The 15099-nt window shown below is 42.8% G+C and overlaps 1 protein-coding gene across 3 annotated transcripts in view; it reads left to right on the forward strand.

The window, feature by feature from the left end:
* USP13 (ubiquitin specific peptidase 13) overlaps nt 1–15099 on the forward strand; it is a 128105-nt gene that overhangs the window by 78515 nt on the left and 34491 nt on the right. For all 3 annotated transcript variants that reach the window (XM_081234770.1, XM_081234771.1, XM_081234772.1), the window contains exons 11-15: nt 2631–2756; nt 3864–4017; nt 5965–6139; nt 11755–11843; nt 14238–14360. In XM_081234770.1, the coding sequence (XP_081090896.1) occupies nt 2631–2756; nt 3864–4017; nt 5965–6139; nt 11755–11843; nt 14238–14360 (667 nt within the window). The remainder of the gene's footprint in view (nt 1–2630; nt 2757–3863; nt 4018–5964; nt 6140–11754; nt 11844–14237; nt 14361–15099) is intronic.

Here is a 15099-nt window from a genome sequence, read left to right on the forward strand (position 1 = left end):
CCTGGCCTGTGATGTTGGCCCCAGGGGTGCATGGGTTTGAAGAAGGCTTGCCCAGAATCCAGACAGACTGTCTACTCTTCTCAGCAACTGGTAAGAGGGACTCAGGGACATCACAGGTGAGAACTAGGCACATGTGTGCAACAAGCAGTATTAGGACACAAGAGAAAGAGAAAGACAGACGGATAAAGAGAGACTGTGATTGACTTTTCTAGTTGTATGATCCTGAGCCAGTTACTTAACTCCTCTTTGCCTCAGTTTCCTCATCTGTCAAGTGGAGAAAATAATAATAGTAATCACCTCATGAAGTTGGGTGATTTAAGTAAGATGCATGTATAAAGGGTTCGGAGCTATGCCTGGCACCTGGTACATATTCATCCAGGCACATAGAATAGTGTCTGACATTTTACAACACTCGGTAAATTTCTATTGAATGAATAAGTGTTAGTCATTATGCAAATGTAAGGCATTATTTTTGCATGCGTGTGTTGGCTGATACCATGTACATATACATCGGCGTTGTGATTGGAGAAAGTTACAAACTTTTACATTCCTTTCGGGAGGTGTATGTGTGGGTAGTTAAGCTGACCATCAGATATAAATTGGTCTTCACTTAGCCCTAGAAGCACATCTGAAGCCGCGCGTGTGTGTGTGTGTGTGTGTGTGTGTAAAAGCTGGTCATTTATGTACAGGTTCCAAGTGTCAGCTCTTGGAGGGCAGAACCCCCGATGTGTTCTACACGAAGGAGGTGGTCGGGAAATGCTGGATGCCTAGGTCAGATATATTTTCAGCAGGACAGGAAAATTCACCTGAGTTTTATTAGAAACGTTGCTTAGAACACGTGTGTTGGAGAGATTTTATATGTAGAACTGCCCTGTGGCGGCAGGGAGATAGCTGTTGGAGTTTTCCCATCACCTGTTGCATCTGACTGTGTGATTGTGCACACCTCTTGTGGCCTCTAGACCCTGGGCATTGACCCTGGTGTCCAGATCTCAAAGAAGTGTGAGACAAGGCCTCTGCCTGCCAAGGACTGCAGTCAGGCTGAGGAGACGGGCCAGAGCGGGCTGAAAGTTAAAGGAAGTAGGAGGCCTGTTGTGCTATGTGCTCAGTGATGGCCCAGATAGCAAGTTCTCTGGACTTCAGCGGAGGGGAAGGTGGCCTGGAAGCTGAGCATGTGGAGCTTTTGAGAAGTGGATGCACCTTTGCAGAGAGCACAGGAGTTACTTCTTCTGCTTGATTGGCGAGGGGGAGGTTTGTCTCACTGAGACGTGCTGTGCTACAGCTGCCACTCTGGTTTTGCTGCCGAGAGCCTGGAATTGGGATCAGAGCCTGGAATTGGGATCAGAGCCTGGAGTTCATTCTGGTTCTGCTCTTTGCTGGCTGCATAATAATCTGGTCGTAAGACCGCTTTCAGTTGACAGACCTTTGTGGCACTTCTCTGCAGTCTCAGTTTCCTTAGCTTGCAAAATGAGGATGATGGTTGTACCTTCTTCATAAGGTTACTGTGAGTATTAAACGAGGCGACAGGTAGCACCATTATTAGATGGAAACAGCTTTATCCTGAGCCCACCTCTGTCTTTAAAGGTGATGTGGGTCTTCCACTCTGCCTCTTCGGAGTATCCCAGGCAGAGTGCCTGGATTTCCTGCAGATGACCAGCATTAAAAAGCCCAGTTCACATTAAAGCCTGTTTAAAGCTTCTCCCGCTACCAAGCTCAGGAGGCTTGGAAACCGGCAGTGTAGACGGGTCAGCGTCGGCATCCTCTGGTCTTTGTTTGTCCTTGCTCCACCTCTTTGCCTCCTCCCACCCCCTCTGGCCCCACCAGAGCCAAGGATCAAGGGTTGGGGAGATTGGAGACAAGGCAGAGCCTTTCCCTGAGCTAGTGCGTTTGCTCCCTCTTGGCTGCCATGAGTCTTCTATCATGGCCGGCCTTTTTGTGGGGGCACATTAGTGGTTCTTCACAGATGCCCTCCACCCCTGCTTGTCCCCTCAGGGACCTCCACAGGGACCTTTTACCTGATGCCCTCCCCGATGACCTCTGTAACCCCCTCCCTCCCCCCAGCTCCTGCCCGAGTCTGCTCAGCTGCCCTCCCATCATCTTATGCAGTGTCCTTTCTGGGGGAGCCTGGCTGCCTTCTGAGCTGTCCTTTTAGCCCCCGGGGAAGGTCACACATCCTCGTCAGCCAAAGTTGTCCTTGCTCTTCCCATCCTGGCAGCTGCAGGCAGCCTCCTTCCGCTTCTCCAGGTGAGGGCAAGCTCCTGGGAGCTCCATGAGCCCGGCAGCTCTGCAGTGGTTGCCTGGGGCATTGCAGAGCCATTTCCTTTACTTTCTCTCCTGTTCCCTCATGGGCCGGGGCGGGGACAGGAGATGCTGTAGACCTCTCCTCTCCTTTAACTTCCTTCAGAGGAAGTCAACAGGCAGAGCCCCATCCTGTTCTCATGTCAGGCTCATAGCACAGTGCCTGGTACATAATCAACATCCAGTGCATGCTGGCCGCCATCACTATTTAGCTAACGTGGGCTTCAGTTTTCTTATCTGAAATCGGGGCTAATGTTAATCCCCACTCTGCTTCCCACTTAGTGCTGCTAATGTGTATGAAAGTATTGTGAGTTGGTTTTATTTTTATTTTTTAGCCTCAGCAGAATGGGATCTCACCACGCATGTTTAAGGCCTTCGTGAGCAAGAGCCACCCGGAATTCTCCTCCAATAGACAGCAGGATGCCCAGGAATTTTTCTTGCACCTGGTGAATCTAGTAGAGGTAAGTCAGTCTTCAGAAATGCTCAGAAGGGTTGTAAGAAGTGTGCCCACCCCTGCGTGCAATCCCTGCTGGTGTTGCTGGAATGCCCCGCCCCTCCACTCCCCACCTAAATCTCTCTCTGGCCAGGCTCCTTCAGAGTCGGCGTCTTTGGGCCTTTCTCTGCTCGGATCGCTCGATATACTTGCCCCTCATGCCCGGCCTCCTGGGCGCTTGTGGGACTCCCTGTTCTCCTCCTAATTTGAACGTGTTCGGGGAGTGTTTATCCACTATTTCATTTGCCATTTTTGTTTTTTGTCTCTGTGATAAGCTCCTTCAGAGTCCCATGTGGTATTTGGTGTCCTCCTGCCATCACTCTGAGATGGTCTCTCGGCTCAGAGCAGAGTCGAATCACATTAATAAATGCTGTGGTTTGTTAAATGCCACTGAGACTTCATGATTAAAGGCTTTTTTCCCCTCTCTTAAAAAATAACTACTTTTTTCCTGATGACAGATGTGTTCCTTGTGGAAACATAGGCACGAAGGAGAAAATCAGAACCTCCCGTGCCACCTGCTCCCACAAACAAGCAGTGCTAACATTTTGGTGTCTGACCCTCCCCCCTAGTCATTTTCCAGGTGCTCTCCATTTTCTACGTGTTGGTTTGTGAGCAGTGTTTTTCACTTAACCTGTTGTGAACGTTTTGCCACGTCATTACCTACTGGAATATAGCATGATTTCTTTTTTATTTCTGTATAATTTACATTAGTGCATTTATATAATATCATACATGGCTTAATTTTTCCAGGGCAGTCCTTGATTTTTTTCCCCTTTCTCTTTAGTTGGGCTTCCACATCTCCTTTCTTCTAATTCTTTCCAGGTCAGTCCCTCTGACATGACTTTTAACGGCTGTATAATATTAATTCACATGATGAACTATATTTAACCAATCTCCCATTTTTGGACTTTAGGTAACTACCAGTCTTTTCCTGTACTCTGGTGAACTGGCATGCCCAGAGGGAGCGTTGAGTAACACCAGATCTTTACACCAGCTTTATATTTGATTCTGTGCTAATTTTTATTCATGGCTTAATATCCACAGATTTACTAACTTGTTATAATCCAACCTTCAGAGGAACCGCATTGGCTCAGAAAACCCAAGTGATGTTTTTCGGTTTTTGGTGGAAGAACGTATTCAGTGCTGTCAGACCCGAAAAGTCCGCTACACGGAGAGGGTGGATTACCTGATGCAGTTACCTGTGGCCATGGAGGCGGCAACCAACAAGGGTAACGTTCTAAAGTGGGAAATGAGCAGTGTGCTTCTTCACACGTGAAAACCCTCAAGTCAGTGATACTACAGTTCAGTCTCTGCCAAGTCATATCAGGAGCAGACCCAGCCCGGACAGTGTCTGGTTTCATGTCTCTTTCCATCTTTTCCTCAGTCCCCATGTGACTTTCTTTTGACATTTTTGTGGAGGGCTTATGGAGGGAACCTACTTCAGTGCCTATAAATTTAACCAACTGGTTGGTTTAGAAGCAGCTTAATTTAGAGGAAATTATTTGTAATTTAATATTATCACACACAAGTTGTGTGGAAAGTCTGAGGGGAGTGATCAGAACTGCATGTTTTGATGTGAGACATTCAAGCAGAGAGAGGCCTCTTAAAAATAATGCAGCTTTGGCATCCGAGTAAGATGCCTGTTGTGGGAGATAAAGTGTGGCAGGGCTCTTTGTGGGGCGAGGCTCCTTGGAAGGGCCTCTGGACCTTGGAAGCAGGAGGAAGGTGGGGGGACCTCAGGGGAAGGTTCCTTCAGTCAGTCTGATCTGGTTCTTCCCAAGCAGAATAGATGAATGGTATTTCTTAGAATTAATGTCTTAGAAGCAGAAAAAGGAGAAATATCTTCTAGATTGCTTATTTCCTGTGAACTGGTCATTTTTGTAAGGTTTAACGACTCCCTGGATGGCATTTTTCCTTTTTTTTTGTTTGTTTGTTTATTTGGGATGTAGTCACTTTATTGTGTTAATTGGAAAATGGTGATTATGATGATTTTTAAGATGAAATGATTTCCATTTTCTATCAGCTCATGTAGCTTTTGACCAGTTTTTTAATTCTTACTCATTATACAAAGTAGAAATAGGGGTGGGGGGGGGTCTGTGGTTTGTTTCCTTTTTAGCACTAGGCTTAATTGCTGTCTCTTGCCTACCTTGGGGATACTAACATATTGTGCTCAGTTCTGTGATCCTAACTCAGAATTTATGAGTGGCAAATCTCCTTTTTTTTTCAGAAAGGAGACTTAAAATTTAGTCTCAGGAAATTGATTGCTGGGAAACACCTAATGCTAGCATCCTAGATAGAAGTCCATCATAAACTGATTTTGGACTGGGGAATGAACTGTAAAAGCATATTCAGATGTGTTTAAGAAAACACAAAGGTATATCAGTGTGTCTAAAACCTGATAAATCAGAAGGGATTTTTTTTATAACAAAAGAAATTCCCAGAAAGGTCCATTCGAAATCTATATAAAAATTTGACCTACAGGTAGTTTCCAAGAGCAGGTCTGTTGACTCTTGGGAAGTTCACGGTGCACTCACTTCTTTTTCCCTTGGTGTGTAACCATTTGAACAGGGATAGTGTAGAAAGACCTTCTAGGTTGGCCGCTCTGCTCTCTGCAGTGTCGGGTAACCCCAACACGAAGTTGTCTTGGCAGTGCTGGGTAGGATCATGGGCTGGGTGCCTTGGATAACTGCGGTCCTTATAGTTCATCCTGCTCTTTGGTCTGCACCCTCCATGACCTCTAATCATAGTGAAGGGCCGGGAAGAGGTGAGCCCTCGGGTTTCTTTCAGTGTGAAATTCTCTGGTGTGAAGACTTTGTGATTAGAGGGTGGTATTGGGATCAAACCAGCCTTGACCTCTGGACAAATGAAAGTCCAGGTTTGTGAATCACTTACAGCACATGCGTGGTCTGAACCTCTCACCTGGGCTGGAGTTCACAGTTCCCTCCCATCAGTCTCAAAGGGGAACAGGCAAAAAATTATGAATGGCTCGATGCAGCCTGGCAGTGCCACTCTAAACAGGATTTCAGCAGGCTCCTCTGGTTCTGTGGAGGGCAGCAAGTAAGCAATCCTGCCCCACCCCAGAAACCTTCAGCAAAGATGGTTCATTGTTCAAGGGGGTCTTTTTCATTTCACGAAATTAAGTGATTGCAAAGTCATTCATTTGCTCTTTTATTCAGATGAACTGATCGCCTATGAACTAACGAGAAGGGAAGCAGAAGCAAACAGAAGACCCCTTCCCGAGCTGGTTCGTGCCAAGATACCATTTAGTGCCTGCCTTCAGGCCTTTTCTGAACCAGAAAACGTTGATGATTTCTGGAGCAGCGCCCTACAAGCAAAGTCTGCGGGTGTGAAGTAAGTGTGTGTGTGCTTGTAATGGTGGCACTAGGATAAGGAGGGGGCCTTGAGAGGTGGGGACCGGGTTAGGGGAGGGTTGGGGGGCATTGTACGGGTCTGCGTTGCTTGCTCATGTGTGGCAAGATGGGATTATGATTTACACAACACTAGTTGTTGTAGACCTCACTTGTGTGAGACCTGTCCAGTAAAACAGGCTTGTTGTAATCTGTATCATGTGCAAGGGAATGCTTTTTTTTTAAGCCAGGTTGTAGTTTATCCTTTATAGGGAATTTGCGTTTTCTTTTCTTGTTTTTTTTTGTCGAGGGTATAGCCGAGAACCCTCCCCATCCATGGCAAGATGACATTAATGAAGAAGTTAGAAAAATACTTATGACAGTCAAGTATTTATACTCCACTGTGATAGATTTTTGATTCCAAAATGAAAGATTTGGCTTAGAACTTGGTGGCTGTGTACCTGCCTGGAGATCTGGGGTCTCAGGGCATCTCAAAGTGGACATCAGGGCTCCTGAGCATTGTTCCAATGAGCTGCCCAGGATGTGGTCAGGAGATGTTCTGTTTCTATATTGTGAGCCTTATTGTCAGGTACATTGAAAAAAATTTTTTTTTTCTCCACTTGACACCTTAATTGATTTTATACAGTCAAGTCTTTGCCCGCACACTTCATACAGGTGGAGAAAGAGTATTTACAGTGGCATAAAAAGAGGGAAGGTCTAAAAGTTAGGCTCTGGTAGTCTTACTACTTCTAGATATTCTTCAGCCATTTTTCTTCTAGGCTATGCCTGAGCTCTTGTTGATGTGAAGGTCAGGGAAGCATGGACGAGCTACTGCTGGCTATTTTTTATCACAACTTCAAGTAGCAGTCAAACCTGAATTACTTATTCTGTGTGACAGCCATCTCTCAGGATGCCTCTGTTTCAGATGACGACTTCATGTGTTAAACATGGGAAAACAAGAATTTATTTCAAGAGCTTAAAAAAAGCCATATTTTCTTACAATAATTTCCTTTAAAAAGTTTCTTCATATCTAAATGAGATTAATAATAGTTCAATTATCCGTTAATCATTGTGGGGTAAGTTTTCATCTGAGGACTGCTCAGTTTTGGAGTGTGTGTGTGTGTGTGTGCGCACGTGCGTGCGTGTGTTTGTGTGTGTCCTTGAAGATAACACCTGGTGAGCTGGCATGTTAAATGTTCGAGATTCACTTCACTACAATTGGACACATCTTTAGGCAGTTAGAAAGCTAAACACTATATTATATTGGTGGTGGAAACAACTTTTTGAAATATATACAACATTGTGTGACTTTGTGTACAGTGTGTTGATTTTTATTGATTTGTTTTCCTAAATTTAATTATTCACAGTAGGCTGAAGATTCCTCAAACATCCTTTTCTCTTTGTGCTTTTAATTCTGATACTGTGTGGGGTGGAAGTGATCGGGGGCTTTCTAGGCTTAGAAAGCCCCCAGCATCACATGTGAGCTGCAGAGTGATCTTCATTGGCCTGTCCACTTGGTCACCCTTTTGTGCTCTTCAGTAAAGTGGTGGTGAGTCTTCCCTAAGGCCCAGAGAGTATGTCACTCTCTGGACCTTAGGGAAGGAGCCTTCTCATCACTAGGAAAAGGCCCATCTTTAAAGTGGAGCTAGGAGGTGTTAGCTTTCCACAGAGACAGTTTCTGATCCCTGGGAGATCTGGATTCTTCTCCTGTGTCCACTTCCCAGCTTGTGTTCTATCCTGGGGCAAAGTCACCACCCAATTCCTTCTTATACCTGAGTGGAGGAATAGTGCATGCTGACTTGATTTTCTCCTCAAATGCTACAAAATATTTAGTTGTAGGCAGTGCTAACATAATTAACCTAGAATCCTTGAGGAGGGGTCTCTGCTTTCTCTAATCCTTAACAATAGATATTAAATTTTCTCTGTCTTTTGCATACACACATACTCTTACGGTTAAATGCATATGAAAGAAAATTAATACTGGATGTATCACAATTGTTGATAATGGAAAACTGGTCTTGTGGGAAAGGAAAAAACAATGTTTTAGGGTAACAAAGCAACTACCATTATGGCACATTTATTATTCCCGGTTTTGTGCTAAGTGCTTCCCATCCGTTATCACTTAATCCTCTTAGTATTGCTACCAGGTAGGTGCATTATTCTCCCTATTTTACAGACGAGGAAATAAAAGAAGTAATTGGCCGCTAAGTGGCAGACTTGGAATTCATTCAAGTTCAAAGCTTAAACTCTTAATCCTTGTGTTACACACTGCCCGCATATTTCTTATCGTGCTTGCTTATGTTTGTATCTTTATAATCCTTATATAGCCTTGTTTATTCCTTATTATACCTTATCATGTTTCAAATAATAGTTTTGGGGAAACCAGTTCAGTGGATTCCTAAAAGATGTTTTTTTCTTTCTTTTTCTTATTGCCAGTAGTATAGACATTATCTCCTTATTATGTTAATTTGGGGCCTTGAATTTTTCTTGTGTTAGACCCAGAGTCTGAAAGGCCAGGAAGAGGCAAAAGATGTCCTCTTGGTAGATCTTGGGTCAGTATGGACCAGACATAAAGAGCCTTCCCTTAATTGGTCCTGAACAGACAGTGTTCAGGAAGAATATTAGTGTTTGGAAATTTTATTCACCCAGCAAATATTATTGCTCATCTAGTATATTCTGGGCAATGAATTGAACAAGACCTAAGTCCTCCCCTCAAGCAGCTCATGGATTAAGGGTAAACAGAGAGAGATTTTTGTCTTGACCTTTATCATTTATGAAGAGAAAAGCACGGTATGGGGTTCCAGAGCACAAGCTTTAGGTGGACTGGCAGCGTTGGAATCCTCAGCATAAGACTTATTGGTATGTGACCTTGGCCAAGTGACCTCACCTCCATAAGCCTCTTTCCTTATATGTAAACTGGGAATAATAATAGAACTTTCTTTATAGGGTTGAGGTGAGGATTAAGACAGACAAGCTACATAAAATGCTTTGTACAGTGTCTGGCAGAGTAAATATATACTGTTATTGTTGTTACATTACTTTTATCTTTTTTTTTGCCTTGGATTGTACAATTTGACTGTGGTTGATTATCATGTTTTCAACATATTTAGTGGGAAGGATAGAATTGTATTTTTTTAGCGACCAGGTTTTCAATAAAATATTCAATTTCAGGGAGAGGGACAGTTTATATATATTTTTCTTAAGGCTTTCATAATGTTTTTGCCTGAATTGTAATAAGTGAACAATTGTTATATTTTAAATAATAATAGGTTGTCAATAGATAATGTATTGTTGTCAGGCACTTAGGACATAAAGTTCTAAGCACTTTATGTCCTAACTCAGTTCCCGTAACAATTCTTTGAGGTAAATTTGCTGTCTGTCTAGACCTTTTTGAATGATTTATATTCTAATGGTATTTATTAAATACATAACTTTTCAAGAAAAATTTTAATTCCAGGAATGATTTTAGGAATAAGAGGGTAAGTGGTGCATAATTTATAACTTTGCTGGATTTAACAAACTTGATGTCCCAAGCCTCTAATTAATGAATGCCAAGTATTCATCTTGAGATTGAACACATTTATATTGAGCCGTCACTACATGTGTGATTCAACTTAAGACCCTATAGAGGTTACAGAGATGAATAAGGAATGTTTACCTAATAGGGTAAATATAATGTGGGCACCATCTAACCTGCTTTCTGATACTCTTAGGTTGGTGGCTACCCATAACAAAGTGATGTGTTAAATTATCCCTCGCCAGTCCCCCCAGCCGACCAGCCGAGTTTCCTCCACTGCCCCCCACCCCATGGTATTACCGGCTGATTCCTCACCCAGATACTGACTGAAGAGCAACCACAAGAGTCTTTGGGCTCCTGAACCACAGTTTGGAAATCATTGATTTACTGATGACTTTTGGCTGATTTCACTATTATGTATTTTCCAGTTTTTAAGTGAATGTGGTAAGAGGAAGGGGTCAGAGAGGACATTTTTACAGTGGTTGAAAATACCAGATGGAGTTTCTTGGTTTTTGGTGAAACTGAGGATTCATCTATATTTAAGAATGATAATTTATTGATATTACTGCTTCTCAGAAGATAGGAAAACCTAATTAGAAGTAATGTATAGTTTCTGGAGAGTGAGGCAGGCTAAAATAGTTCAGCTCCTGGTTTTTGAAGAGCTCCCTTATATTATTGCCTGTACCCTTCTGTCCTCCTTGTGATGGAGAATTTGAGATCCAGAGAGGTTAAGTGACTTGCCTGGGGCAAAGTACAGATCAGTGACAAACCAGGTCAGTGTCCAGGGCCTCGTGGATTCTAGCTCTTTCATGACAAAATAATCATGCTGATTACCTTAGATATACACAGCACAGTCTTGTGTGCCAGGTGGTTTCATGTCATTTCATGAACATTGCACAGCCCTGGAAGGTAGAAATTATTAATTAATCTATTTTGTAAATGTGAAGATGAAGCTTCAAAAAGGGTCAAATTTGGAGTGAATTAAGTAGCATCCAAGCCTTTTGACACTTTTTGGACAGTCCTCTGCCCCTGAACCATGGCTTCTCTTGTACACTAGGGGGCAGCAATGCATTAGCGTTGTTTTCTGAATTCTGGGAAGATGCATGTCGCATAGAAGGCACTGACTAGATTTGAAAAGTAGAGCTTGTAGGGAGCATGTTCTAGAATCTTTTATTTTAAAAGGTACCTATAGTATCTGTCTACAGCTGATTTTCTTTTTTCCATTTACTTATTGTACCCACATGGACACTTAAATGGAAATGGTTGTTATAAACAAGATAATAAATGTGGAGAGAATGAGTTGGAACTGGGGCATGAATTTGGTGTATAAGTTTAATAGTTTGTGCATAAAATTGTCGAACTCACGTTCAGGCAATTAAGCATTCTTGGAAGTTTGAAATGAAACTTAAGACATTGACCATATATATTAATTTTTAAATTTAAGGCCCAGATTTAGATATTTTAGATACCCCAGAATACATATATATATATATGCACACACATATACACACACCTTTAGGATCCATGTGGCCATGGATTTTAGGTGCAGTAGTATTTTAATGAGGCCCTGGCATTTCCAATAGTCAGCCTCAACCAAATTTCCAATAAACCCTCCTTATGGCAACTCTGTGCTACCAGATAGAGACTCTTAGTTGGAGCAGGTTTGGTGTGTGTCAGGATTGCTCGGGGAGCTTTTTCAAACCTACACAAACACAATGCACAGGTGCCCACCCACGCCTACAAATACATATATTAAATTCTAGCAAGGGTTTTAGAAGAAAACAAATGTTTATGGTTGAAAACCACATTTCAGAAATATAAAATGCCACAGCAAAGTAAGAGTAATAATTTTGCAACGTGCCCAAAATCATCCTCAGGGACAACGTTGCCCTCTGTTAAACATTTTCTTCTTGTGAAAAGGCCAGGATGAACGGTGAGGTGGTGAGTGTGTGTCCACTCAGGTGTGTGTGCATGTTCCTCCTCTTCAGTGCAGGCACTGGAACTGCTGGGTGTGCCTCAGACACAGCTTTTGATGCTTCGTGAACTGTATTCATAATTCTTATTGCCTTGTTTCATTGATCTAATCCCCTTGTGTTTCCCAGAACATCTCGCTTTGCCTCATTCCCTGAATACTTGGTAGTGCAGATAAAGAAGTTCACTTTTGGTCTTGACTGGGTTCCCAAAAAATTTGGTAGGTATCTTTTGCATGCTTTTGCTTGAAACATCAAATTAGCTATTTAAAAAACATGGCATGTGAAAGAGCCCATGTGGCTGGCTGCCAGAAACAGTTTCATTTCATTCTTTTTCCATGATTCTCACTTTTCTCTTTTGAAAGATAAGAATATATGATAAGCACTGATAGTAAAAAAAAAAAAAAAAAAAAAAAATTGCTACATGCTAACCCATCCCTCTAATACTGGGTTCTGGAATGACCAGATTCTAAGAGTGAAAACGGGAGCCTCATGTTATCAAACCATACTTCCCAAACTTTAACAGATCTTGGTAAAATGCAGGTACTGATTCAGCAGGTCTGGGGGTGGGGGAGCCCAGGGGTGCTTTATTCTAATATGTTCCCAGGTGATGCTGATGCTGCTAATGCTACTGGTCCAAAAACCACGCTTGGAGGTGCAAGTAATTGAAAATAGACTCTCTTCTTAGCATCTCGCCTCTGCCTCTGAAGCAGGAAGGTGTGGTTATGACATTTGCTTAAGTCATACACATTTTGTTAATAATAACATGAGTATAGTCAGTTGTATTAAAAAGTCAAGAAAGGGACGTGACTTTGGCTGAAATGGGCTTTCTTCTTGCTAATCTTAAGGGCCCTTGACCATTGTTAGAGGTTAGCTTTCCAGACAATGCAGAGGAACATTTTCTCCATCATCTCGATCGAATATCAAGGTGTTCGTTCCTAGGCTATCCTCAGGGCCGTGGAAGGGTGTACAGTTTTACCCTCTGATTTCTCCAGCAAGTACCTCAGACTGTTTGCCAGTCTTTTAAAGTTTTTATGTTTTTGAGCACTTAAAAAACAACAATCAATCCCTATGCTGGTTAATTAAGCACTCATCTGCTCATCTGAAGGTGGTAAGTAAAAAGAATGTAAAGTCGAGGGAGTGATTTCCCAGAAACCTCTGGCACTAACAGTTTGCATAGCACTTGTTTCCACGCGGCATTTATGCAGCGTGTGAGCCTGTAGCTTATCCTCCTCTTCCTGGTGGAATAATTTTGTGGGCAGGGAGGAGGGCAGAGGGCAGGCTGCTTGTCACTGAGCCTTTCCTCCTTGGACCTGAGAGAGAAAACTGACTTCTAAAGACTTTGAACTGCTTTGGAAACAGTTTTCTTATTTTTCTTTGTCCTTCGAATATTGGTAAAGGATAAAAAACTCAGGTTTCACAGTCTTGCTGAAATTAAAGCAGCCTCAAAGCTTTCTTTAATGAACCTGAAATTTTCTGTTGAGGAACAATTGTATTGATTTTGTTGGTCAGACATTGTGTTTGATTTTGCTGTCTGCTGAGATTTAAATTTTTTTTTAACTAAGCCTTTTCTTTGGGTGGTTGTTTTAAAATAGGATTTACATACCTAGCATCATAATTGGTTTTGAGGATAGTATTTTCAGGTTCTGTTTGCTAGCCCGAGAGACATGTCCTCCGCCAGCATTTGAACCCATTTTCCACTATGACCATATCTGAATGTGTGCAGTTATAAATCTCAACAGATTCTTAGACTCTGATACATTTTGTATCTGAGTAAGTCAACACAATGACAACTGGGCTGAGAAGTTAAAAAAAATGTTCCTCAAGACGAATACACTTGAGGTTCAATTAATTTCTTTAAAGCTTCATTCTTTATTACCTTAGGTAGAATAATCACAGTACCCATCATGATCTGAGAAAAGGCATAAACTACAGGTTGCAAACTCAGATGCCTAATAAGGACAGGGTGATAATGTAAATGAAAGAAGTAGGCTGGGTGTAAGAAACAGGTAGCGATAGCAGTCTTGGTCTTTCTTGGGTATTCCCATTTTGCATGAAGACGTGGATTAGGAAAACATTTCTCTGCCATAACAATCAGAATAGCACAGATATGATGCTCAGGGTCGTGGGAGTGGTGGGTCTGTGACGGACGGGCACGGAGGGTACACGGTGCCCGAGAGTGGGAGCTAAAGATCAGCCCTAGGCGGTTGTTGCCGCGTGAGACTCTGCTACAGGTGTTTGTTTTTCAAATGAGTTGGGAATCTGGACTTCTGAATTACATTTTCCAATTTAAAAATTGGAATTTGTTGCCAACATTTAAAAAACATCAAGCAGAAAGTGTCTACAAGTGTTCTACGGGCTCCCAGTTTTCAACCTCTGGTTTCCCTCGTTTGTTCTTGTTCAGTGTGAAACCCTGCCTCTGTGTTTCCCCTGACTCTGCATTAAAATCTTATCAGTCTCAATGAGTCTGCTGGTCCCGTGATTTACTCCAGGGAACTGTAAAGCATCCCCTGGCTCTGCCTAGACACTTGTGCCTAGAGTTAATGGTGTTGGATTTAGGAGGTGATTGTGGGTATTTGGAGAGCCCAGTTAATATAATCTCTCTCGTTTTGCAGATGTTTCTATTGATATGCCAGATCTACTTGATATCAACCATCTCCGAGCCAGGGGGTTACAGCCAGGAGAGGAGGAACTTCCGGACATCAGCCCCCCTGTAGTTATTCCTGATGACTCAAAAGGTACCATCTTCTGCCAGGAGGACCTTCTCGACCCCTCCCCTCTCCTCTGCTGGCATAGTCCCTTTTCTTCCAACACTCCATTGTCCCTTGGTGCCTTCCTGTGTTGTAACCCACTGTGGACACACACAAGTGAAGCCTGGCTGCAACTGTAAGCTTACAGTAGTCATGGGAAGGGGCACAGAGACCCATCGTGAGTGGTCGAAACGGGCCCGTGGAAATCAGTGGCAGCAGAGGGCAGCAAAGCTCCAGAAAGTTTTTAGGTTATGTTGCCTCGGACTTTGCCTCCCTCCCCGCCTCCCTCTTTCCCCTAATGGGCCTGTGGGGAAGAGAAGGGGTGTGTTTTCAGTGGACTCTTCGTCTGGGGGAGCTGTGTCCTTCTTGGAGTACCTTTAGAGAACCGAAAAGGGAAATTCAACCACATGTGTTGGTTTTAAAAATCTTACCCATGTCTCACCTCCCAATCTTTGTTATTGCTTCATAGCAAGGGAGCGGTTTGAGTTTCTCTTACTCTCTGAACCTTAAAGTAGTCCTTGTTCAAAATACTTAACTTTTAAAGGGAAAAGGACATGCAAAAAATGATTGCCTTTGTGAGTCCAAAAGCAGCGTGGAGAAATCTTGGTTTCATTGTTAGCTCAGTTATTCTGGTGAAATCACTTTCATGCTGGCTTTGCTTGCCCACCTGTTTACTGTTCACCTTCCTAATGAGTTAATTAGGTACATTAGCTAATAGTGCCAGATG

Source organism: Mesoplodon bidens (assembly GCF_964165515.1).
Source record: "Mesoplodon bidens genome assembly, chromosome: 5".
In the NCBI taxonomy this organism is placed as follows: domain Eukaryota; kingdom Metazoa; phylum Chordata; class Mammalia; order Artiodactyla; family Ziphiidae; genus Mesoplodon; species Mesoplodon bidens.